Genomic DNA, 25,355 nt, shown 5'->3' with positions numbered 1-25,355 from the left:
ACAAGAGATGCTAACAGAATAAGGAGGCAAGTAAAAGTCCTCCTGTCACCGCTCACCTATTGCTATGCCTGCAAGAAGAGTGCAGGGAGCAGATTAAAAAACACAAGCGCTGATGAAAAACCCTGCAGATCTCTCTTAAAATGACTTTTATTTTCCTGTGTTCCTTTAGTTCAGCCATCCACTGGCGTTCAGAGGGAGATTAAATTTTCACAAGGCGGTCAGTGGTCTTCCTTGCGTGCAAAGCAGCTTCCCATACCCAGGAGCGATTTTGAAAACCCAAATACTGCGCCATCCCGGAGAAAGGAGGCAGCCAGTCCCACACACCCCTCGGAGCACGTAGCCAGCCGCCCCGCCCTCAGGCTCGCCCCGCCCCTTCCTCTCGCCCCGCCCCTTTGCGTAACCCGGATACACACCCACGCTACCCTTTCACCTCCCGGCAGTTGGCTAACGTGGGTGCGAGACCCGGCTGCACCGTCCCGGTGAGTTGGGCACGCGGGGCCGGCGAAGGTGCGCTTCGCGGCGCGGCTCAGCCTTTCCCGGGAAGGAGCGATGGGGCGCGCGGGCGCCGGGGAGCGGGCGCCGGTGTAGAGCGCGCGGTGCCCGGCCCGGGAGCGCGGCGGCGTGCGCGGGGAGGCCTGTGAAGGCCGCCGCCCGGAGCGCCCGGCCTCCGGCGCCATGGCCCCCATGGGCATCCGCCTGTCCCCGCTGGGGGTGGCCGTGTTCTGCTTGCTGGGGCTCGGCGTGCTCTACCACCTCTACTCGGGCTTCCTGGCCGGCCGCTTCAGCCTCTTCGGCCTGGGCGGCGAGCCGGGGGGCGGCCCGGCGGGCCCGGTGGCCGCGGCCGACGGCGGCACCGTGGACCTGCGCGAGATGCTGGCCGTGTCGGTGCTGGCCGCCGTCCGCGGGGGCGACGAAGTGAGGCGCGTCCGCGAGAGCAACGTCCTCCACGAGAAGTCCAAGGGGAAGACGCGCGAGGGAGCCGACGACAAGATGACCAGCGGGGACGTGCTGTCCAACCGCAAGATGTTCTACCTGCTCAAGACCGCCTTCCCGAACGTGCAGGTGGGTGCCGCGAGCGCCGGGCGCCGGGGGAGCGGTGGGCCCTCCGGGAGCCTGGGAGCCTGGGAGCGGGCCCCATCGCGTAGACGCCTCCCCACAGCCCCAGGTCGTGGAGCTCCCGCTCCCATTTTGCAGATGTGGATGGAGATTGGGACACTGAACTGGAGGCGGTCAAGGTCACACAGACAGTTCCTGGAAGAGCTGGGTGAGCTTGCAGGCAGGGTAAGGGCCCGGGCCCTCTGGCCCCTTCCCGAGTGTGTTGTGTGCGTGCGTGTTCGGCCTGGTGCCTGGGATCCGGGAGCTTTGGGTGGTGGGTGGGCTTGTACATCAAAGGGCTGAGCTTCCCTACACGTCCTGCCTCGGGCTCCTCTGTCAAATGAAAGGGATCGCGCTAGAACCCCCAAGGTCCTCTAGCCATCCCTGATTTAATTACTGGAAAGGTGGTGACTGTATGAACACACGTTTTCTGGCCGACCTCCCAGGAATCCACGAAAGGTCAGCAGCTGAGGAGGAGGTGCCATGGCGCCCGGCCTTTGTGGGATGGATACTTTGGAATCACTGTAGTTGTCGTGTTGTCAGGACCCTCTTGATGGCACATATTTTGAGGGCCCTTCAAGGAACTTTTTGGCAGTATATTTCTCAGCAACTTCATTTCAACTGTCTATCCCTTATTTACTCCAGGAAATAAGAATTGAAGAGCGTTTGCTTTTTCTTTGGGTAGATTTCTGGTAAGGAATCTTTCTGGTAAGGCATTACTGCATTAGGGAAATTCAGACATTTTTTTTTTTTTTTTTGCTACTGGGAAGAAACATTGTTTCCAGTGGAATTTAATTAATTAGATCAACAATGAGATCTAACCTGGGGCTTCTTTGGAAGAGTTAGGAGAGTGTTGTCATTGTAGAATTACATACCATGTGTGACCCTCGTTCTAGTCTATCTTATTATTTCTGTGGTTTTCTTTCTTCCTCTTCCTCTTTCTGTCTTTTTTTCCTTTACTTAATTTTTTTTTTTTGTAGCAAGTTACATTGGCTTTCATCATGAGCTGCTGAATACCAGATGTAATTCACACAAGAATTCTCAAACACAACAGTTTCAATTTTTCTTATGCCCTACCCTGCTTTATCACAGTTTATACTTACATGTGTTTGCATCTCTCTGATCTCCAAAACACAGAGTTCTTCCCTAGAGTTGGTAGAAGAAACAGGAGTTTTAGAGAAGTTAACATAGTTGTGTGACAGTAGCAATAGTAACATTTATTGAGTACATTCTATGTGCCCAGATACTGGCCACACAGGACTTCATTTGATCCTCACAGCAACTTCAGAAGTAGATTTTATTTATGCCCACTTTCCAGATGGGAAATCTGAAGCTCATGGCACTTTAATACATAGTTTATATCATCTCTTAACTCTTCATTTTAGCTGGATCTTTAGGAGGCTACTTAAAACAGAACTTAGAGTGAGGTCTCCTAGGCCCTAGGACCTAGGGAAACAAAATCGTACAAGCTTAAAAGCAATAATAGTGAAATATAGTAAGCAGAGTTGAATTTTTTTAAGGTAAAGATAAAAATATCCTTAAAAATTGGAAACATAAATCTGTGCATGTGTGTTCACATGCCAACTCCACCCCACTCCACTTCTGCCAAAGCTTTTGTCTTGGGTAACTTCCACAGGATTCTGAGTTTGCTTTCTCACTTATTAGCAAACACTAAGGGCACAGCTGTCAAGGGTAGAGAGCTGCCTTTTACTAAACACTAAACCTAAACTTTCGGAATTGTAGATGTTGAAGTCTCCTTATTTTCTTGGGATTGTGTGAATGTTTGCATGTACTCTTCAGTGTTCATTTTGGATGGTGGTTGGTGGAATAGAGGAGGCTATGTTCATTTATACAATGGCAAAATAGGATAGTGTCATGTTGAGCTATCTCCTTTTGTCCCCATGTTGTTAGAATAGAGGCCAAATGTTGTAGCCATCTAAGTAGAGACTCAGCCCTAGATTCTTTTCTTTTTTCACTCTCTTCCCCCAACACGCAGAAGTACAGTCTTAAATGCCTGGTTGTTTTTGAAGCCTCATCTGCAATTTTTTTGGTAAGGAACTTAAATCCCACTCAGTTTATTTTCTTATGGAAAATTAGCATCAAGAAACCACGGATACTCTTTTCTTTTATACTGGTGCCCATGCAAATGGAAAGGGGTCTCTTCTCTCCCACGACTTTCCTAGAGTAAGATGCTTGAGCTTTCCTATATATACATATATAAACTTTTAAAAAAATGCTTTGTTCTCATACCTTTTTAAAAAATATATACTTTATTGATTTTTTTACAGAGAGGAAGGGAGAGAGATAGAGAGTTAGAAACATCGATGAGAGAGAATCATCTATCAGCTGCCTCCTGCACACCCCCCACTGGGGATGTGCCCGAAACCAAGGCACATGCCCTTGACCGGAATCGAACCTGGGACCTTTCAGTCTGCAAGCTGACGCTCTATCCACTGAGCCAAACCGGTTTTGGCAAATACCTTTTTTAAAATTACTTTATTTTTATTGATTTCGAAAAGGGAGAGATAGAAACATCAATGATGAGAGAGAATCACTAATTGGCTGCCTTCTGCATGCCCCCCACTGGGGATTGAGCCCACAACCTGGGCATGTGCCCTTGACCAGAATCAAATATGGGACCCTTCAGTCCACAGGCCAACGGCTCTAGTCACTGAGCCAAACTTGCTAGAGTGAGCTTTTCTAATAAAGTTCACCCCTCAGAAAAACAATATAGCATGTCACTCGAGAGCAAGCATGTCAAACTCGCAGCCCGTGGGCCTCATGCTTCATTTATTTGGCCCGTGTTAGCCTTTTGAGTTTGACATACTTGCTCTAGAGCAATGATTTTCAACCTTTTTCATCTCGTGACACACGTAAACTAATTACTAAAATTACGCAGCACACCAAAATATATATTTTTTGCAGATCTAACAAAAAAATAGGTATAATTTTGATTCATTCACACCGGACAGGTATCATGCTGGCTGTTGTCGTTTTTTTATTTGACAGCCTAAGGGAAAGGGAAAAGAAGTCAGTGCCCCTGACTAAAGAGGTATTCCATGTTTTAAAAATACTTGTGGCGCACCAGTGTGCCTCCTGCAGCACACCAGCTGAAAATCGCTGCTCTGGAGCACTAACTGAACTGGGGACAATTTTGCCTCTAGGGGACATTGGGCAGTGTCTGGAGATTTTTGGTTCTCACAACTGGGGGTAGAGTGCTATTGACATCCTGTAGGTAAAGGGTAAATAACCCACAATGCATAGAAAAGGCGCCTATAACAAGGAATTACCTGGTCTAATTTTTCAACTTGTGCCCACGTTGAGAAGCCCTACTCAGGTTTGTCCTAAGAAAACTCACGTTTGGCCTAGGATACCTGGATTTCCTTTTACAGTTAACTTTTTTCATGTTAGTGATCTTTGTTGAGTTCTCAGGGCAGCAGTTCTCCTCCTAAACACATTGGCAGTGCTTGATTTCACTGTGTGAAAAGAATAAATGCAGCATTGGTATGACACAGCGTCTTATATCCTTGTGTATAATGATGAAAATGAGGCTGAAGATTGCTGGAGTGGATTTGCAGAGAAACACAGAACAGACAAATTTAGATTTATCTTTATGATTTAAAGTAAAGGGAATTCTTTTTAAAAATATATATTTTGTATTGATTTCATAAAGGAAGGGAGATGGAGAGAGAGAGAGAGAGAGAGAGAGAGAAACATCAGTGATGAGAGAGAATCATTGATCAGCTGCCTCCCTCATGCCCCACACTGGGGATCGAGCTTGCATCCCGGTATGTGTCCTGGCTGGGAATTGAACCGTGACCTCCTGATTCCTTGGTAAACACTCAACCCATGAGCCACTCTGGCTGGGCTAAAGGGAATTCTTTATTTGAGGGGCTCCTGTCCTCATCTCGAGGAGTTTTGACAATGATTTAAGATAAAGCATGATATTCCAAGCTGGTAGGAGCAGCTTATGTCCATGCCTTCCTGACCTCTAGAATAAGAGTTAAATTCTTTCAACAGGAGTGCCCACTTGAAAAGTTTGAGAAGTTCTAGTATAGTGCAAAGAACCCTTGCCTTTGACATCTTGTCCAGTCTCCAGACTATGCCAATTATTAAACTTGTGTTACAGTTTCCTCTCCTTTAAAATTAAGGTAACTAGTAGTAATGTGATATTCAGTGCAGCAATAAACATGCAGACAGAGGGGAAAAAAAAATCATTGGGATAGGCCCAATAGAGGATTTTACTGTCGTAAAATCAAGTAGCCCGATGAGCCTGAATCAGAAGCACATGGAAGAAAGGTAGGCAGGAGCTGTGTCATATGCTAACCTCAGCGAAGTTTGGACCGGATCTTTAGTTCAGTCCTAGAGGACTAAAAGATTTACCCACTTTTCTTGAAGCCTACAATGTGCCATGCTTTGGGCACTTGGAGTGGGTGAGACCAGTCAGGAGACTTTTAAAACAGGCTGTGTGGGAGATGAGGACCAGAACCTGGGCAATGGGAAAGTTATACTTAGCTTGTTTTACTAGCTAACATTTATTTAGTCCTCAGTAACTGGCAAGCACTGAATTAAGTTTCTTATTGCCTCTATTTTTTTCAAGTGAGAGACAATAATTTTGAATTGGAGTTATGATTGTAAAGAAGTTATATGTGGAAGGATATGAGAAAATTTTTAGCGATGTGTCAAAAATGACTCATTTCTGGTTTTGCTGATGGTGAAAGGGATGACAAGTACTAGAGGGCAGATTAAGTGTTATCTTAGACTTAAGTTAGAGGTGCCTTGTATGTTCAAGGGAACATGTTAAGGAGATAGTTAAATACATATGAGTCTGAAGCTCTTGATATTTCTGAATTAGAAATACAAATTTGTGAGTCATAAATGTGATATTGATTGAAACCAGCTGTGGACAGGATTGCTTAATGAAAGAATATTGTGTGAAAGGGGAAGATGAGTACCTACAACCAAGGATAACAAAGACTGAAAATAATCATACATATAAAAGCTTAATATGCTAAGTGTCTGGTTGTCTGGTCGTCCGTTCAACCAATCAAAGCATAGTATGCTAATGATATGCTAAGGCCACTCAACCGCTCACTATGACGTGCACTGACCACCAGGGGGCAGATAGTCGACCAGTCACTTTGACATGCACTGACCACCAGGGGGCAGATACTCTGTCCGGTAGCTTAGCTTGCTGCTGGGGTTCGGCCGATCAGGATTGAGCGAGATGGGCCGGACATGCCCTGGAGCCTTCCTGTGGTCCCTCTTCAGCTGGCCAACCTCTCGCGCCCCTCCCCAGCCCCGATACTCTCAGCCTAGTCTGCACCCTCTTGCAATCTGGGACCCCTCAGGGGACATGGGAGAGCTGGTTTTGGCCCAGTCCCACTCAATGCAGGAGCTGCCCCCTGGTGGTCAGTGTGCTCCCACAGGGTGAGCGCTGCTCAGCCAGAAGCCGGGCTCACGGCTAGCGAGCGGAACGGCAGTGGCGCCTCCGTGGCAGTCAGACATCCCCCAAGGGTTCCTGGACCGTGAGAGGACTGAGGGGACCCCCTTTCACCACCACCACCACCCCCCACCCCCCCCAGTGCACGAATTTCATGCACCAGGTCTCTAGACACTTAATAGTAGCAGCCAACTTTTATTAAATGCTTACTCTGTGTTAAGCACTATACTATTTGTTTTACCTTTTCTATTTCATTGAGTCATACAAAGAACCCTGTAGGGAGATATATTTGTCATCCATTTTTAGCACTTTGTAACTGAAGCTCAGAAAAGTTAATTGACTAGCCTAGGTAAGTCACATACCCAATAAATTGAGGAGCTGGAATTCTGATGATAAAACACATACTCTTAATAATGGTTCTGAATGTAGGTCAGTGGTGAACTTTGTGAGAGTTTGTTTAGTGGCTCCATGGGGAAGGAAGCAAATTGAAGAAGATGGGAGATAGTGAGTAAAGACAAGTCTTTCAAGAAATTGTGCTTCTAAGGAACTTAGCTAGGGTGTTATGTGGACTAAGAGAAGGTTCTATAAAGGTTTATTTGTTTTGTTTTTTGGTATGTTTGTTTTTAAATGTGTCACTAGAGCCTGTTTATTTATAGGAGTATAGTTGAGATATAGTAGTTTATAGAAAAAGACTTCTGAAAAGGGAAGAGAATAAGATAGGTAGAGCAGTGTTTATCCATTTAGAAAATAGTTATTGAATTCCTACTGTGTCATAGGTACAGCTTAAGACAATATATTAAAAAATTTATTAAAATTTAATGATTTATGTAAATGGTACCTTCTTAAGGTATTAACCAAAAGCCTCTTTAACCCCAAAGTAACTGAATTGTCCTGTAAATAACATTAATTATGTTTTTAGATTCTTGATTTCTTCTTCTTATTCAATTTCCTGTTAAGGACTCAGATGAGATAGGCAGTAAAGATGAGGGAGGGAGAGTAGATTGAGTAGAATGGTTATGGAGAAGAAATGAAACTACATTAGTGAAGGATAATGTTGTCAGTCAAGAAGTATTTAGCACCTGTTATTAAGGCACTGGTTTATAGGCAGTGGAGATGGGGCTACAGTAATGAAGGAACTGTCTGAACACACGGATTTTATGTTGTAGTAGGTCAAGATAGATAGTTAACATGGTAACAAATAAGTGACTTATACTGATAAGGGCTTTGAAGAAATAAAAGTAAGAATATGTGGGAAGAGTGATTGGGGGATCATGCTTTGGCCATGGGTAGTTGGGGAAGGCCACTCTGAGGCACTGTCATTTGAGCTGAGAGCTGAGTGATAAGAAGCAGACCATCATGCAGAGATTTGGTAAAAGAGAATATGAGCCAAAGAGTGCAAGTACAAAGGCCTTGAGGCCAAGGGACAAGTAAGTCTGGAATGTAGTAAATAAGAGTGCAAATAGAGAAAGGTTACAGATCATCCAGGCCTTGCCTTGTAGATGATAGTAAGCAGCCTGGATTTTGTCTCCGTGTAATGAGAAATTATTGGAAGGTTTTATGTAGGGAGTAATATTATCAGTCTCATTTAGAAAGATGGCAGGTAGCTGGGTTGAGAAGGAAAGCTCCATAAAAGCAGTGATTTTTGTCTCTTTTGTTCATTATTATATCCCAGTACCCAAAACAGTTTAGCTTGTGTAGTCATTAAATAGCTGATGAATGAATGAATGAATCCGAGAATATACTGTAGGAGGCAAGAGCAATCAAAGGCTATTCTAGGAATCCAAATATGGGATATAGATGGTGATTTAAACCAGAATTTTTTTAGTATACTGTACATGATTTAGTCTGTGGTTTTTGCATGGTGATACAAAGTACTGTAGAGTGATGTCTGCGAGATGGCAGGAATTCTCTACTGACATTCCCTCACAGAACATAGATTTTGGCGGTTACTCATGAACGAGAGTCCCTTTCTGGGAATCTGAGAGTCCAGCAGAAAACTTACAGCACACCACTAAGGCCAAAAAAAAAAAAAAAGAAAACCCACAGCAAGAATAAATGCATTAATGTTTTTGCTAATCTTGGGTACATTTATTTCTAGGTAATTTATTTCTGTTGTTAGTGTAAATGGTTTTCTTTATGTTAAATATTTTTAATATTTCTTGCTAGTATATAAAAATGCAGTTGATTGATAATGATTCACCTTGTATCTAGCAACTTAATTTTGTTCTATAATATTGCCACAAATTTTTTTGAATTTTTTCAGTAATCAGATATTAGTTACATATTTTGCTGCTTCTTTTCTAATCCTTGTCCTCTCCCATGCCCTCACCCTTCTTTAGCTTTCTAAAATGGCTAGGACTCTCTGCACATTATTAATAGTGGTTATGATGGAGGACAACTGACTCTCCTTCCTGCAGGGTTCTTCAGCATCTGGCTTCCATTACTGTCTGACCTCAGATCTTTAGCTCCTTTCTTAGCTCATTTGCTCTAGCCATGTTTGCCTCCTTGCTGTACTCTGAATATACCAGGCACACGCTCACCTTAGGGCTGTTGCATTTTTTATTCCATGGGCTGGAGTGTGTGCCCTTTACATACTTGCTAGTCTCCTTTAGATTTTCACTCTAATAACACCTTTTCATTGTTGCCTTTCTTAGCTACCCTGTCTTTTAAAAACAAACTAACAACTTCATTGCAGCATATTTTACATATCATATAATTTGCTCATTTCAAATGTCCAATTCAGTACTTTTTGGTGAATAGGCCAAATTGTGCAACCATTGTCGTTAATCAGTTTTAGAAAAATTTCATCACCCTAAAAATATCCCTGTGCCCATTTATTGCTAATCCCTGTTCTACCCTCTGCCCCAGGCAACCACTAATCTACTATCTCCATAGATCTGCCTGTTCTAGACATTTCACATAAATGGAATCATCCATTGTTTAGTCTCTTGTGTCTTCTTTTTTCATTTAGTATAATGTTTTAGGGTTTATCCATGCTATGGTATGAATCACTACCTCATTTCTTTTTATGGCTGAATAATGTTTTATGGTATGGATGTACCACATTTTGTTCATTCATCAGTTGATGGAGCTTTGATAGTTTCCATTTTGGGGCCATTATGAATAATCCTAGCCACCCTATCTTAAAGAACAATCCTTTTCTACTCTCCTACACACACTTCCTGTTCTTCCCTGTTTTATTTTCTCTAGCATACCCATGCTTATTTATTTATTTTGTATATTGTTTATCTCCTTCAATAGAATGTAAGCTCCACAAAGACAGAGACTTTTGTCTCACGTTGATCAACATCATGCATGTCTAGTATAAAGTAAGAATCAGTAAACATTTGCAAACCAACAAAGGAAAAAGTGAGTGGATGAATTGGATGTTTACTATACACTGTATTAGAAATAGTTTATGATTTATGTGGCTTGGAGTTTCAGGAATATTACTATTTTTAACCTCTTCAATGTCAATTCAGGGTATTTCAGGGTGCTTTCCAGAGATTGCTGATAGCTGTGGGTTTTCACCCTGTATGACTTTGCTCATATACTGTTAGTGTTATAAACACTGACTCGTTAGTAATGGGGTCTAGGCATGGCATCACATTCAGTTTAACACATTGATCTACTCTGGAAAGGGAGCTTGTCAGAAAGCACAGTACCCGCTTGTTTCTTTGAGGCTTACTTTATATTTTCTATATCTGGAGTCTGTCTTTCTTTGACAACAAGCTAAGTTTGAATATTAGATTGGAAAGTACTTGAAGACAAAATATTGTTGGAATTTCTCTTACAATATAGTTTCATTTTGTAGTGAAATGTCTTGAAATTAAAAAAAATATTGATTTACCTACTTTAAATTTATGTGATTTTTGTCTGAAAGGTTTTTCTCTTTTGTGCTTTCCTAGGTAGTGATTTTCTTTCTTACTCTAAAAAATTTTTAACTATTATCTCTTTTTGATGCAGATAAATACAGAAGAACATGTGGATGCAACGGATCAGGAGGTTATCTTATGGGATCGTAAAATTCCTGAGGACATCCTGAAGGAAATAGCCACCCCCAAGGAGGTGCCAGCAGAAAGTGTTACTGTCTGGATCGACCCACTTGATGCTACACAGGAGTATACGGGTAATTTTAAAATTTAAAATTGATCTCAAACTTGAGATTGTCATTATATATCAGAAAATCAGAATGAGGGCAGGTAGTATATACATGGTAGTAGATATTTTACCAATCTCAGATAACTTTTCCATTAGATTTTACTCAGAGCTAGATTAATGCAGTATCATATGACCCATTTGCACTGGATTTGTTATTCTCAATGTCCCTTCCCCGTAACCCCCACCAATGTATGTCATACTCTTTTTTTAATATAAATATGTATATATTATTTTTTTTAATTAATTTCAGAGAGAGGGAGAGAGAGAGAAACATCAGTGATGTGAGAGAATCATTGATTGGCTGCCTCCTGCACACCCCTTATTGGGGATCAAGCCTGCAACCCAGACATGTATCCTGATTGGGAATTGAACTGTAACCTCCTAAATCACAGGTCGATGTTGAACCATTGAACCACACTGGCTGGGCTGTATGCCATACGCTTATTGATGATAATGGCTCATTATGTCACTGATTCTTCAGTGAAGGAGTTTTATCAGTTACAACAAATGGTTCCTATTTGACACTTACTTATTGAGGTGTTTACTTATATATTGAGATACGTGTTATTTAGATATATATTTATATAGTCAGAATACAATATTTACCTGTGATAGTGGGAATTTTGATTTTATTGCATATACCTCTACTGTTAAAATTCTAAATAGTAAACCCTAGTCACCCAGAGAGCAAATAATTAGCAAAACAGAATTATCACCCCACTCCCTATTTTCATTCTTTTTACCTAGTGTTAGTTCAGATTTCATTTCTGTGGATCCTTTCCCATGCCTTGTTTCTTACCCAGAGGTATCTAATGCTTGCCTTTTCTCTGTTCTCTTGGTGCATATGTTAAAGGTGGTTGCTTGTACATTTGTCTTCCTTCTAGGTGGTAAGTTCTCTGAATGTGGGGGCTTCTGCTTTGTCACCTTGGAATTCTGGAGCTTAAGCACTGAACTTGACCCTTAATAGACACTCAATAAGTAACTATTTCGAGAACAGGGAGAAGACACTACGTTGTTATCTAATAATAACTGAAATTATAAAACAGTGTTGTGCATAAAATGTTTTTCTGAAACTGAGATTGGCCTGATCATATAATAGTCATAATATGTAGTGAGCTCACCCCTTGTGCAGAGAAGGTTATTTTTTAAATTTAATGCTAAAATTAAAAATAATTTTAATATTTAAAGATGAGTACTTAATTAGTGTCTGTAATTTACAGATGAGGAAACTGAATTTAAATAATTTGCCCAAAGAAATGCAGCTAATAAATGATAATGTGGGGGAATAACCCAGGTAATTTGCTTACAAAACCAAAACTCAACTACTTCCTTAAACTGGCGCTTACTATCTAGACTCTGAGGGGATTGTTGACTGTGAAAGGCATTTTATAAAATGTACATAAATTTTTAATGAAGTAAACTATAACATTATATTCTGAATTTATATGTTACTTTAACAATTGTGTTTGTTGTTTATTTCTCATAGAGGATCTTCGAAAGTATGTCACTACTATGGTTTGTGTGGCTGTATATGGTAAACCTGTCCTAGGAGTAATACATAAGCCATTTTCTGAATATACAGGTAAGAAATATGTTAGAGCAAGAGTTAATGTTATTATATCATTTGTCTGTAGTGCTTACCATCCTGTCAGAATCTCAACTGTAGCTCTGTAATTATTAGAGTCAATCCCCTCCCCTACCTTACCCCTTCACTGGATACAGTAAGGATTTTATTGTTGGTCCTCAGAATACATGACAAAGCAGGACTGTCTAAACTTTCTTTAGAGGATAGATAATGTGTAATGAAGATGAGAGATTCTTAGTGTATTGAGGAATACAGTTATATGGACTCCCCAGTAGCTGAGGTCCACGGCTCTTACACATTGGATTCTGTGTGTATTCTGAGATCCACCCTGAAGTGGTCTTAACAAAATCTGTTGTCATATCAGAAAATGAGCTTGATCTTGTGGTGGTTAAGGGCATAGTGGTATTATGGTGCTTAAGGGCAATGCCAACCTCAACATAAAAAATGGATGGTGTCACTGTGAAAATCTCAATAGCGGTACTAATACACTTAATATAGTTTGTGAGGGACATAATTACTATTAGTATTCCCACTTAGAGATGAGAAACATGAGACTCAGAAAATTGGTACATTCCTCAAGCTCATCCAGCTAAATTAGAGGAGGAATCAACCCAGGAATTTGGTGCAAATCAGTATAGCACATCACTTTTGTAATTATAATTCCATGAATACTAACATTTGTATAGTATTTAGTAGTTTGTAGTATACTTAATGCTATCTCAGTTCAACTTTTTGATAACTGTGATAAGGAAAAATGTTATTGTATTTTATAGATGGAAAAGGGGCTTACCAGCTCTTACAATGAAAACCATACATTTATAAATGTTACTGTAAGAGCTAACTAGTCTTTTGAATATCTCACATTTGTTTAGTATTTTCAGTTTATGAAATGTATTGACATAAAATCACTTCACCCTTAAATAACTATGGAAAGAATGTAAAATAGGAATTATAGTGATAGTGAATTTTTTAATAAAAAAAAATGTGTATATTAAAGTTAAGTACAGGGCTAAAGTCTTTGAAGCCCTCATTCTTTTGACAATGTCCCTTATTGCCCCTTCTATATCAGGACTAGTAGCCCGTTTGCACGAAGATTCGTGCAATAGACCTTCATTGACCTGGCTGCCTGCACCAGTTTTCTGCCGGCACTGGGGACCCAGGCCTTGGCTGTGGCCACCGCCTTCTGCCTTCTTTCAGGGTCCGGGCTTGGCCCTGGGCGGTGGCCTTGGGCTCGGCCGCACCCAGCGTCCCTGCGACCCGATCGCAGGAGCCGACCCCCAGTGGTCTCCTGCGATCGGCGCAGGCACCCCGCTGGCGCCCAAGGCCGGGAAAGCCTCGGGCGGCTTTCCCGGCCTTGGGCTCGGCCGCACCCAGCGTCCCTGCGACCCGATCGCAGGAGCCGACCCCCAGTGGTCTCCTGCGATGGGCGCTGGCGCCCAAGGCCGGGAAAGCCTCGGGTGGCTTTCCCGGCCTTGGGCTCCGCCACACCCAGCGTCCCTGCAACGGTTTCCTGGTGGGCGTGGTTGATAGGCGTGGCTTGGTTGGTGGGCGTGGCTTGGGCGTAGCGAAGGTGCGGTCAATTTGCATATTTGTCTATTATAAGGTAAGATTTCCTTTAGCTGCATATAAAGTAAATCTGATTATAATGGTTAAACAAGTACAAGCTTTATTATTCTCATCTAATAAGAGGGCCAAGAGTGTAGGGATTGTTTAGTGGCTTTGTAATGCTGTTAAGCTGACTTTTCTGTTTTTGCTTTTTTCTTAGAAGATGGCTTTTTATTTTATACTCAAAGTTTGGCGCTTCCGGTTTGCATAGGTCTATGCTAGGCAGGAAAAAAGAGGAAAGAAGGTACACAAAAGATCTATGCTAGCTAGCCCTTCTTTCTATTAACTTGGCCCTCTCCTTCATCTCATTGGCCAGATGTCACATGGCACCCTTAGCTACAAGCTGAGTCTGCTACTTCAAAGAGAATTAGAACTGTAATAAAGGGAATGCAGAGGAAATTGATATCAGATAGGCAAATAGATTCACATTCTTTGAACCTAGTTTCCACATCTGTTCATTTAGGGGGAAAAATTGGGATAGGAAACTACGCATTGGAAAAAAAGCTTTATTTTATAAAAATACGTATTTCTCCCCATAGGCTTATCTAACTCCTTAGAATAAGAAAGCCAAGTCTCTAACTTATAGGAATGAGTTGTGTCCCAAAAAACTCTTTAAGTTACTAATAAAATGCCCTGTTCTTCTGTGATACAGCTTTCTTGCCCAGCATACTGGAACATAAGGTGCTTGCTAGTCAGCAGATACCCAGAATAACCCATAGTCCTTAATTAGGTGTAGGTTGACCTGCTATTCCTGGATCAAAGGTTTGTTTGGTGTGCCTTATTCTTGGACTGTTATTTTCAGATCCAGACTGAATATTGATGTTTACAGAATACCAACTGTCAAATAGTGTGTTTACCAGAATTTAGCAACATGGCTATAATAAATGGGAGGTAGATATTATTGGTGGCAGTTTTTTGTAAAGCTGACAAAAATTCTTACCAGATTTAATTAGAATTAATTCATTGAATTTGAAATTCTTAGAAGCAAGAGATACGTGAGTAGTATTTTAATGAAGTAATGTATAAATGTATAAGTGTAGATATCCACGCAGTGAAAATTGTACCTATTAAAAATAAGTTATAGCCCTGGCCAGTGTGGCTCAGTTCGATTCCTGATCAGGGCACATGTTATTTCTTGCTGGACTTTTTAAAAGCATATCTTACAGAGAGAATAAACACATTCTGTAAGCTGTTATTTTACCTTTTCACCATTACCTCATTATCACCAGTCATTAGTATTTTAAGTACCTACTGTGTTTTTTAAGGTGATTGAAGTAATTTTGTCCATAGAAGTGTTATGACTGAATGTATTGAATTTATGTAACATGAAATATATTTTTAAAAATACTAAATTAGTAATTTTAAAATATTACTAAAAATATTCTGGAATGCCCTAGCTAGTTCGGCACAGCGGATAGAGTGTTGGCTGTGAACCGAAGGGTCCCAGGTTTGATTCCAGTCAAGGGCACATATCTCGTTTGCAGGCTCCTCCTCAGCGGAGGCCCTGGTCAGGGCATGTGCAGGAGGCAACCAATCAGTGTGTTTCTCCCACATTGATATTTCTATATGTCTCTCCCTCTTTCTTCCGCTTTCTCTAAAATCAATGGAAAAATATCCTCAGGTGAGGATTAAAAAATAAATAAATAAAATAATTCTGGTACTATCTACTGATATAATGCTATCTTGATTCTCTTACACAATACTGACCTCTAGAGATATAGCATTGTAAATTCACTTCTTAGTAAAATCATATTTTGGGTCATTTCTAAAAAAAATTAGAGGATTTTTATTTTTTCTCAGTTTTTGAATTTTTTCTTTTAAAAAATTTTTTATTAAGAATAATTTCAAATATAAAATGGTAATAAATTTTTATATACAGTAGTCTCCTCTTATTGCAGTTTTATTTTCTGTGGTTCAGTTACCTGAGATCAACCATGGTCTAAAAATATTAAATGGAGAATTCCAGAAATAAACAATTCATAAATTTTAAATTGCTCTCCCTTCTGGGTAGTGTGATGAACTCTCATGTTGTCCTGCTCCGTCCCACCCAGGATGTGAGTCATATTAAACTTTTCACATAATAATTTTATCATCTATTAAAAATGTAAAATGGGATCTTCTGACTTTTTTTTCTACATATAATAGCTAGAATTTTTCTATAAGGGAAATTTCTCCATCAACTGAAGTTATATATTTGTCTTGAAATGTTGTTCTTACAAGATAAGCGTATAACTCTCTTCTTATACCAGTTTTCATTTAAGGAGTTAGGGTGAAAACTGCCTGCAGTGAGAACAAATGTTATTTTGAGGTGAGGGAAAGAGCAGGCTTTCTCCTTTTTTTATATATACTTATGATCTCATGGATATTTATGTATTCAGTATGGTTCAAACTAGAATTATTATTTTTTAGGTTAAATTTGTTTTTTTACACCTTAATATTATATGGTCCCCTTCTTTAGGAATTATCTGTTGGTTTTTTCCTATGAGCAACAATTAAGTCAGCTTATTTTAGCCTTCTTCTTGACCACCCACCATGTATGTCTTTTTTTTATGTTTATCTTTCTACACTATTGTTTAACTCTTCAGATTTAAATGGTATCTTTTGAGTCTCTCCAAGCAACTCTGAGATAACATTTACATATCTTTATTCTAACATCTTTTTCCTATCTTTGGTTTCCTCTTATATTCATTAAATTGATTCATTGCTCCCATCTTATACCCTTTTTTCTTGGATAATGTAGAAACTGTTGAACTGCTGTGGTATTTGTGTGGGCACATGTTGATTCTTGTTGGCAAAGAGGCTGATAATTGATTTTCTTTCCCTTGGAAAGGGCTTGGTCTTTTTTGCCTGGAATGCCAAAGAGCTTTATCTTTGTAGTCTAATAATAGAGCAATGCTATTTCTCTGATTCAGATTTGGCATTCTGGTCAGATGTCTACATAGTATGTTTCTCAGTGTGGACAATTAGGTCTTCTTTTATTTCAGGAACATTTTCTTAAATCATAATTTTCAAGGTTAGTTCTCTTTCATTATTTTGTTTTTCTTTCTCAGGGACTCCTAATGTATATTTGTTGACTCTTCTTTCTCTGACTTCTGTATCTGTCACTTTCTCTTTCCTTTTATTTGTTTTGGCTTTTTGCTTGTCTCATTGCTTGCTATGTTTTTGGACAAGTCAATTGTCCTTTGTGTATTCTGATTTTGTGCGGAGTCTTCAGTGATTTTGTCTTTTATTTTCCTTTCTTGTGTTATGAGTTCCCATTTTATGTCTTTCTATTGTTCGTTCATCTTTTCTTGAGTTTTTGTTTGTTTCATAGCATTTTACTTTTTTAATGTTTTTGTTGATTTTTAGAGAGAGAGGAAGGGACAAGAGTAGAGAGATAGAAACATCGATGAGAGAGAAACATCAATTGGCTGCCTCCTGCATGCTCCCTACTGGGATCCAGCCCGCAACCCAGGCATGTGCCCTGACTGGGAATCAAACCGGTGACCTCATGGGTTGTTGCTCAACCATTGGGCCACACCAGCCAGGCTCTTTTTTAATTTTGTTGCTTATTTATTTTTAATCATGTTGGAATGCTATATTATAGTTTTTCTCTGCTTTGTATAAATTTTCAAGTAGCCTGCAATGTTTTAATCTTTGTTCTCTGTGTTTTCTTATATTTTTCAATGGACATTGTGGTTTAACATTTTTTTCATATTTGGCCAGCTATTGTGGAATCATTTGGAGGCTGGTGATTCTCAGTTCAGAAGCTCTTTTCTGTTAGCATGAGGAAGGCATTATCTTTATTATCCGGCATCTTTTATGTTTTTACATTTCTTCTTTCTTGTTTGATCCCATCTGGTTTCAACCCTTCCTTCTCGTTAGTTTTATTTGCTGTCTTCCAAATTATCTCTCTTTTCGGGAGACATCCTAAAATATGTTGTACATCATCCAGTATGTTGTTAGTAAGACTTCACTTTTGGTTTCATGTCTTCTCTAAGCCTCTTCTTCTTGAGAAGGCTAACCCCTATTTTGTAAAACTACTGTTTGGAATTCTCTGCTATATTTTAGATGGCCTCTTATTCTAAAAAAAATAATCACTTTACTTTCCAGCCTGCTTTAGCCTGCTTGAATAATAAGGAAGATAAACTTGGCTGACAGACCTTGTAGGCCAGAGACTAGATATGCCCATACTCTCAATGCCATGCCAGGTATATTTTTTAATTGGATAGAACTGGGGTTTTCAAGGCCACCAGCAAGATAACCACTAAGCACACATAAGGCTGGCTCTTCAATAAAAAGGGAAGTTCTGCTTATAGCGGGGCTTAGAATTTGAATCCATTTTCTCTGAGCCCACCGAGGTGAATAAAGTGTGACTCCAAACTCTCCGAGCATTGCTTGATTTATTCCGGTTTCCTCTAACATTCTCACTGCTCTATTACCAAGTTTCAGGTATTTTTCCTTCTGGGAATAAATCCTGGCTGACTTTCTGTCACCACTGAGGTCCTCTGACCTCTTGGCACTTTGTGAAGCTCCTGCCATGTCCCCCACTCTGGGGTCAGTTGCAGCACTGATTCAGCTATCTCTGGTATTTACTCCCCTTATTATAAATTTGGGTTGATAGCTATCCTCTCTCTGCTACTTATAGGCATTGATTAAGGGAGTTTGTATTAATCTCCTTGTTGCTATGTGGGGTTTTTAACAAGAAGTGTGAGAAGAGTCCAGGAGATTGTCATCATCCTTGGGGAACTCAGAAACCCAGACTCTTTTTTTCTTTTTCTGCAGCCAGGAGTATGTAGTAATGCAGCTGCTTTCATTGCTAGCCATGGTTGACTATATTTTATACCATAGTGAGTGACCAATAGAACAACAGTCTAATTGGGATAATTCTGAGTAAGTTTGGTTTTCTTGTATAGTTTGGTAGACAGTGAAGAACACTTCTAAACCAAGAAAAATATTTCCAGCCATCTCTGGAGTCTCTCCTCCTTCTTAAAAACTTCTGTTCTTTTTTGAAATCTAGTACCGTTTCTTATACTGTTTGACAAAGCAGATATGTAAACCTAACTTACCTCTTTAATAGTTTTAAAATTTAAGTTATCCAGGGTAATTAGTTGTGCTTATGTCATAGGTTGTCACGGGTTGGGTTCTCCAGGAATGAGACTTTGAGAGAGCTTGGCGTGCAGAATGTTCACTAGGGGCGGCTTGGGCTTACGTTTGCGAAGGGAGGGAAGGGAGCTGGCTTAGATGCAAGGAGCAGTTGAGTTGCAGTGCGATCCAGTGAAGACGACTCAGCTGCCACCCCACAGGGAGCTCTGGAGCTTAGGAGTTCTTAAGCCAAGTGTGTGCTCTTATCTCTGGCTGGGCAGGATTATATGGCCTTTTTTAGCTTTGTCTTAATACATGCCTATTTTAATGTAAAAAAAATAAACATAGTACTCTGTCCTCAGGAAAAAAAAATAAAGCTGCTGTTTTAGAAAAAAATACAAGTAACTCTGTGGAAGAGATTTTTCTTAAGTCTCTTGGTACTTTGAATTGAGGATTTTAAAACTCCAGTGCTATTAACGGATATTATATTTGCTTTTCAGCTTGGGCAATGGTAGATGGTGGGTCGAATGTGAAAGCCCGCTCTTCCTACAATGAGAAGACCCCAAGGATTGTTGTATCTCGCTCCCATTCAGGAATGGTCAAACAGGTTGCTCTTCAGACTTTTGGAAACCAGACTACAATTATCCCGGCTGGTGGTGCTGGTATGTTCCTGCTCCCCTTTGATGCCTGTAAAGTGTTCCCAGCATGGTCCAGGCTATGGCAGGAGAAAGATTTGGTTGCTACATGCTTGGGAAGAAAATGAGAGTAGACAGTGTACTTTCAAGTAGGCCTGGTCTCCTACTTGGTGATTTCTAGGGTGGGATTTCAGTCGTACATGCTTCCTTGACAGAGACATATCTCCCAATAGAAACACAATTTCACAATAGCGATTTCTGTTCCTCAAGTAACAAAAGCATCTTACTGTCAGTGATGTACTGTCAATGGTTGTTTTATATATGATCTGATTTCAAAATAGTTCTCCTATTAGTTTAACTCAGGGAGAGGAGAAGAAAAGATCCAAGTACATTATGATGTTTCATGTGGTAAAAGGATGCCAGAAATATAAGTCTCATTACAGTAGCTAATCTCTGGATCATTTTTAACACCCCTGAACTCTAGCTTGCATATCTGGGATGAGCCAGAGTCTAGTGCCCACCCAGCTAGCTTAGTGCATATTCTGTAATATGGCCCGTATTAGAGGTGAGGGGTCAACTGGCTTTTTCTAGAAGGTAGTACATATTTTAGGCCCTGTGAGCTGCATATGGTCTATATTGCATGCAGGTTTTTGTTTTGTTTTTTAAACTACCCTTTCAAAATATAAAACTCATTTATAGCTTGAGGTTTATATAAGAATAGGCCATTGCCTAGATTTGGCTCATAGGTCATTTGCCCACCCTTGTTTTGAATACTGTTTAGTATCATAAAAGTGTTTTAATTCAAATAAATAGCAAATAATTGTCAGAAACATTTGTGTTTGAAAAACTTTTCAGCACAGTACTAAAGGGGAAATAATGCTTATTAACTTTTAAGCCCATAGTTTTAGTTTGTTGGTTACATATATCATGACTTTATTCTTTTCTTACAGGCTCTCTGTTAGGTTGGTTAAGAAAGGTAATGGCCAAATACTCAGTAAGAATGGGATAAACCAGGTTCTAGACTCAGTTTCTTCTGCAGTTGTCTTAGTATTTTATTTTTAAACTCTACCTCATTACAACGAGGACATATGATAGTAGTGTTATTTTGTATTCTCTTCTTTCAAATCTAGCCTTTCTAGGTATTCAGGTGAAACCTGTGGGTGTTTAGTTTCAGCATAATATTCCATAGAAAATGATATGTACTGAATGTATTATTTCATAGAAAACAATCACAAAGTAGGTGTAAATTTAAAAATTTTAGACATATATTTGGTTATACTTGAGAATAACTTAAGTTACTTTGCAGTATATTTTTTGTTCATTTAGGTTTAATGTCTGTGCTATTACTTTGTTAAAAAACCCCAAACACCTATTTTGAAATAATTTTAGACTTGGCAGTTGCAAAGGTAGTACAGAGAGCTCCTGCACACCCTGTGCTTTTGTTTTTCACAGTGTGCTCAAAAAGTAAGCTACTTTCCTTAAATCTTTCCAACAGTAACCTAAATTCTGTTTATCTTTTAGGTTATAAAGTTTTAGCACTCTTGGATGTGCCTGATAAGAATCAAGAAAAAGCTGATGTATACATTCATGTGACATACATCAAAAAGTGGGATATATGTGCTGGCAATGCCATCTTAAAAGCCCTCGGGGGACATATGACTACCCTGAGTGGTGAAGAAATCAGTTACACTGGTTCTGATGGCATTGACGGTGGGCTCCTGGCTAGCATCCGAATGAACCACCAAGCTCTGGTCAAAAAACTCCCAGATCTAGAGAAGACGGGACATAAATAAGCAAAGTTGATTATAGATGACAGCTCTTCCAGAGCTGCATGGTCAGCCTGAAATTTGGAGGCTTCAAATGATCGGTGGAGACTCTGCATGGTTAAGGCCATCCCGAACTTTTTAAAGTATTTATGAAGCATCAGAGACTTATTTTCCCTGTAATAGGATACAAGATCAGGGGAGATGGGTTGCTTCGTGTCTCAAGTATTGTCTTTATTTTTGAGACTATTTTCGTACAGTTGTCATACACAAGGCGTGCAGGTGTGTGTGGGTGTGTGTGTGTACGCGCGCGTGAATTAAAATCTATAGCTGAGTCTACATTGTTATGAGTCACCATTTTCACACAACATCATGAATCTTCACTGTTAGTACTTTGATGTAAAATTGGGCTGAAGAAAGGATTGATTTCCTATAGATGTTTAATATTACTTTTTACTTATATCTCATTAAAACAAAGTATGTTGGGGTTTTTACCCTTAATTCAGATGGAAAGCACAAGAAGCCACATGTTCATTAATATGCAACAAATGTTCTATTTATCTGTTCCTGAATATTATGGGTTAAATAGAATAAGGTTAAATTGTTTTTTTCTTTGAAATTTTAATAACAGGTTCACCAGCAAGTAGAGAATATAGATACATGGTGGTTGCTTGTAACTTCTTTGTGTGTGTGCTTTGTTTCTACAAAGAAAAATGTGTTTGTACCCAGGGGTTCAGCTTTCCTGGCGTCTTGCTGTTGATTTTCATTTGCCCTATAGACAGTGCATGATTTCATTCATTCCCTCATGAACACTTTAGTCTTTTACGTGTAAGGTTTGGATTAAGATTTCAGGGATAGCATTAGCATTTTAGCATATTTTTTCATTAGGGACAAAATATGCTATAAGGCACTACAAAAATGGAAACAGTACTACTATTAATTGAAAGTTAATTTGACACTATATGAATTGAGCTAGCTTTCATTATTTTCAAAAGCTTTGTTTAAGTACTTTTAAAAATATTAGACAGGTTTGTATATAGGGATTCTCTCATTGAGAATGAGTCATGGTTGCTCTTACCATTAATAAATGGGTCTAACTTTACCAAACTCTCAAAGTAGTAAATTCTGGGATATTTTATGGTTGTCCTTCAGATTAAAATAATGAAGGTTGACGTTAATATTTGAAGCATTATTTTTCTATTCAGCATGAGAAATCTGGTTGGAAGAAAGGTGGCATATTCACTGTATCACTAATTGCAACCTTGCTTTGTGAAATGTCATTGGGATGTCTGATTTCTCTCATTGTGATGTCTGAAAACTTTATGTATGCAAACAATACCATTATTTCACGTGACTTTGCTGTCCTTGTGTTCCATAATACACTGATCAAGAGAGGGATTTCTCATTTCTTTTTTCTCTCCCTCTCTCCCTCCCTCCCTCCCCCTTCCCTCCCTTCTTTCTTCCTCTTTTATAACCTTAAAGCAACCTTCCATTTATTTCCTGTCTTGGAGATAAAATTGACCAGAGTGGACATCCTCACGTGTGGAATGTGCATACAACTTTAGGCTTGGTTATTACACTGTCCAAAGCTCCAGTTCCTCATTAGGAAATTGAATTTAGTATGATGCACATGTTTCAACCCAATCTCTAGCAACTGGTAACGAATCTGGGCCTCAATAGATAGGCTTTTGTTCAATGTAAATTTATTCAGAAATTCTTGTAGTTGGAACACTTGATATTTTTTAAACAGGACTTAGGAGTGCTGAACAAAATATTGAAGATCTCATATTTTTACTTAGTAGTTGTGAGATGAATCCTTTTTTCTCAGGAGAGATGGCAAAGGCATATGCTATTTCCAGAGTATCATAGTATAAAAGCATTTGTGTCATTGTAATATGTCATACTTAGGGAAATAAGACTGGCATAGTAGAAATGGAATTGGAGTTGTTTTCTTTCCGCAATATGTGGAAACTTTCTGATTTAATGGAAAATGGGAATAGTTTATACTAGCAAGCATGACTGCTTGGTTTTATTTTTAATTACATTAATTTGTGTGTAGATAATGACTATGAAGGACTTGTGTGCAAAAATTAAGATATTGACAGTTAAATATATTATTTTTATAATTTGTTGGGTACAGTCTAGTTACTAATGATAAGTGCTTTTATTGAAAGTTAGTTTAATTTTGTTTTTTCTAAAAGTCAGTATACATTACAGCACTAATATAACTACAAAGAACAGTATTGATATTTATGTGAGACATTAGTATGCCAGAACATACCAGTCAAACACCTCATGAGTAAGTGAGTCATGTAATATCTCCCAGGATTATATAAATTATTTCTAAAATGTAGCAAAAACTAGAGTTTACTTTTAGTGACCCTCACCTCCCCACCTCCTGGTCTTCCCTGTCCCGCATTGTTCTTATTTAGAAGATAATTTTCCCTTAAAATTGAGTTTTACACATCACAGTCAGTAAGAAGCAGTGGCGTGAATAACCTCAGTAGCCATCAGCTGTCCCCTTCCTCTGCCTCTTCATTCCTACCTCATTCCCTATCTCCCCAGCCCCTTAAATGTTCTCCTTTTATTTCTGCTCTTCTTTAATCAATACACTCTTCCCAAACCTTATCAAGGAATTCTTTCATAGACCTATTTCTCTCAAGATTAACTGCTGAAATCTTAACAGTAGAACCGATACTTCAGTGAGAGATCAATCCTGGTGAAATTCTAGCTGACCATTAATTTTCAGACTCTCCTGATAAAGCAAAGGAAAATCACCTTAAAATCACAGAGCTTTATGCTGTCAAATCTAACCCATGCTTCAGTTTTCACAAAGCAAATCTTCCAACCCTCCCTTCAAAGATGGAATATGCAGGAAATACAAGAGTTTGTGTATATAAGCCTGTTTGAGAAAACTTGCTTTTTCTATTAGTTTTCATACTTGAATCCTTTCAGTTGAGATTACAAGGGCCTACAAGATAGGTCATATATGTCCTTGGTATTCAATTGTCCCTTTTCCCCAAATTTTAGTTTTTATTAAAATTAATATTAAAATGAATTGTTTAAAGCTGTATAATGAAATGAAATAAGCATTTTGATTTATGTGTTTTAAGTAACAATTGTGCAAACTTCCAGTTCGCTGGGTGCTCCCTTTCAAAATTGTGTAAACTGGGGCAGAGGAAGTGGGGGAGGGGCAGTGGCTAGGAAACTGTGGGTAAGAGGAAGGATAGCTCAGGGAAGGGTAGCAAGGGGAGGATGCAAAGCAAACATCTGCTCTGACCCCTGTGATCAGGAACTCGGCCCTTGCCTCAGGCCCTTGTCTCAGATGTTTAGTTCAAATATTGGGTTTCGCTCAGGCTTTTAAGGTGACAACCATCCCTGGTGGCCCAAGCATAAAAGAAAGCAGGAGTGCCACCCCTATTACTCAGAAAAGAAAATATCCAGTTTGCCTATCCTTGATAACACCTTGAAACGGCCTTATGGATACATTCTAGCTAGTTAAAAACAGGCAACTATTTGGATTATCCTAACTGCAGCTACTTATCTTGGCTATGTGCTGTTTGCCCCTGGATGGAAACAATGATTTTTCATTTTAGATCTTGGTTGAATTTCAGACATATTATTTTTAGTGTATGCCTATAAAAAGTCTGTCTTGTAACTGTTTTGTGAAATAAACCTAATCTGTGGTTTCATTTTATCCTAAAAAAAAAAGTTGTGCCTTAACAATAGGGCATTGTATGTTAATAAGGGAAAACAATCTTTTTAACAGATGGGGAAAATAGGAAAAGTACATTTTTATAACTGGCATCTATCTTGATGTATATAGGTTTGAAATGAAACTTTATCCTTTGGTTTTTAATTTCAGTTAATGTAAGGCCAGGATAGATTACATTCTTTTAAATTTTTACTGTTAACTCATTTTAGTGTGCTGTTGTATCTGTTCTAGACCTGAGTCACTTTGGTTAAAAAAATATCTATTTATTCTTTGTGCCACATCAGTAATT

General features: G+C 39.4%; 1 protein-coding gene across 1 annotated transcript; it reads left to right on the top strand.

Annotated features, from left to right (window-relative positions):
- The first annotated feature begins 415 nt into the window (after positions 1 to 415).
- BPNT2 (3'(2'), 5'-bisphosphate nucleotidase 2) lies at positions 416 to 22,705 on the top strand. The gene is made up of 5 exons (XM_008143321.3): positions 416 to 1,062; positions 10,505 to 10,667; positions 12,186 to 12,281; positions 19,454 to 19,615; positions 21,110 to 22,705. Exons 1-5 carry the CDS (start codon positions 676 to 678, stop codon positions 21,379 to 21,381), a joined length of 1,080 nt encoding a protein of 359 aa, XP_008141543.1. The 5' UTR covers positions 416 to 675; the 3' UTR covers positions 21,382 to 22,705.
- The last annotated feature ends 2,650 nt before the right edge of the window (positions 22,706 to 25,355 follow it).

Source organism: Eptesicus fuscus, chromosome 19 (genome assembly GCF_027574615.1).
Source record: "Eptesicus fuscus isolate TK198812 chromosome 19, DD_ASM_mEF_20220401, whole genome shotgun sequence".
NCBI lineage: Eukaryota > Metazoa > Chordata > Mammalia > Chiroptera > Vespertilionidae > Eptesicus > Eptesicus fuscus.
This window is presented reverse-complemented; position numbering and strand designations above follow the sequence as displayed.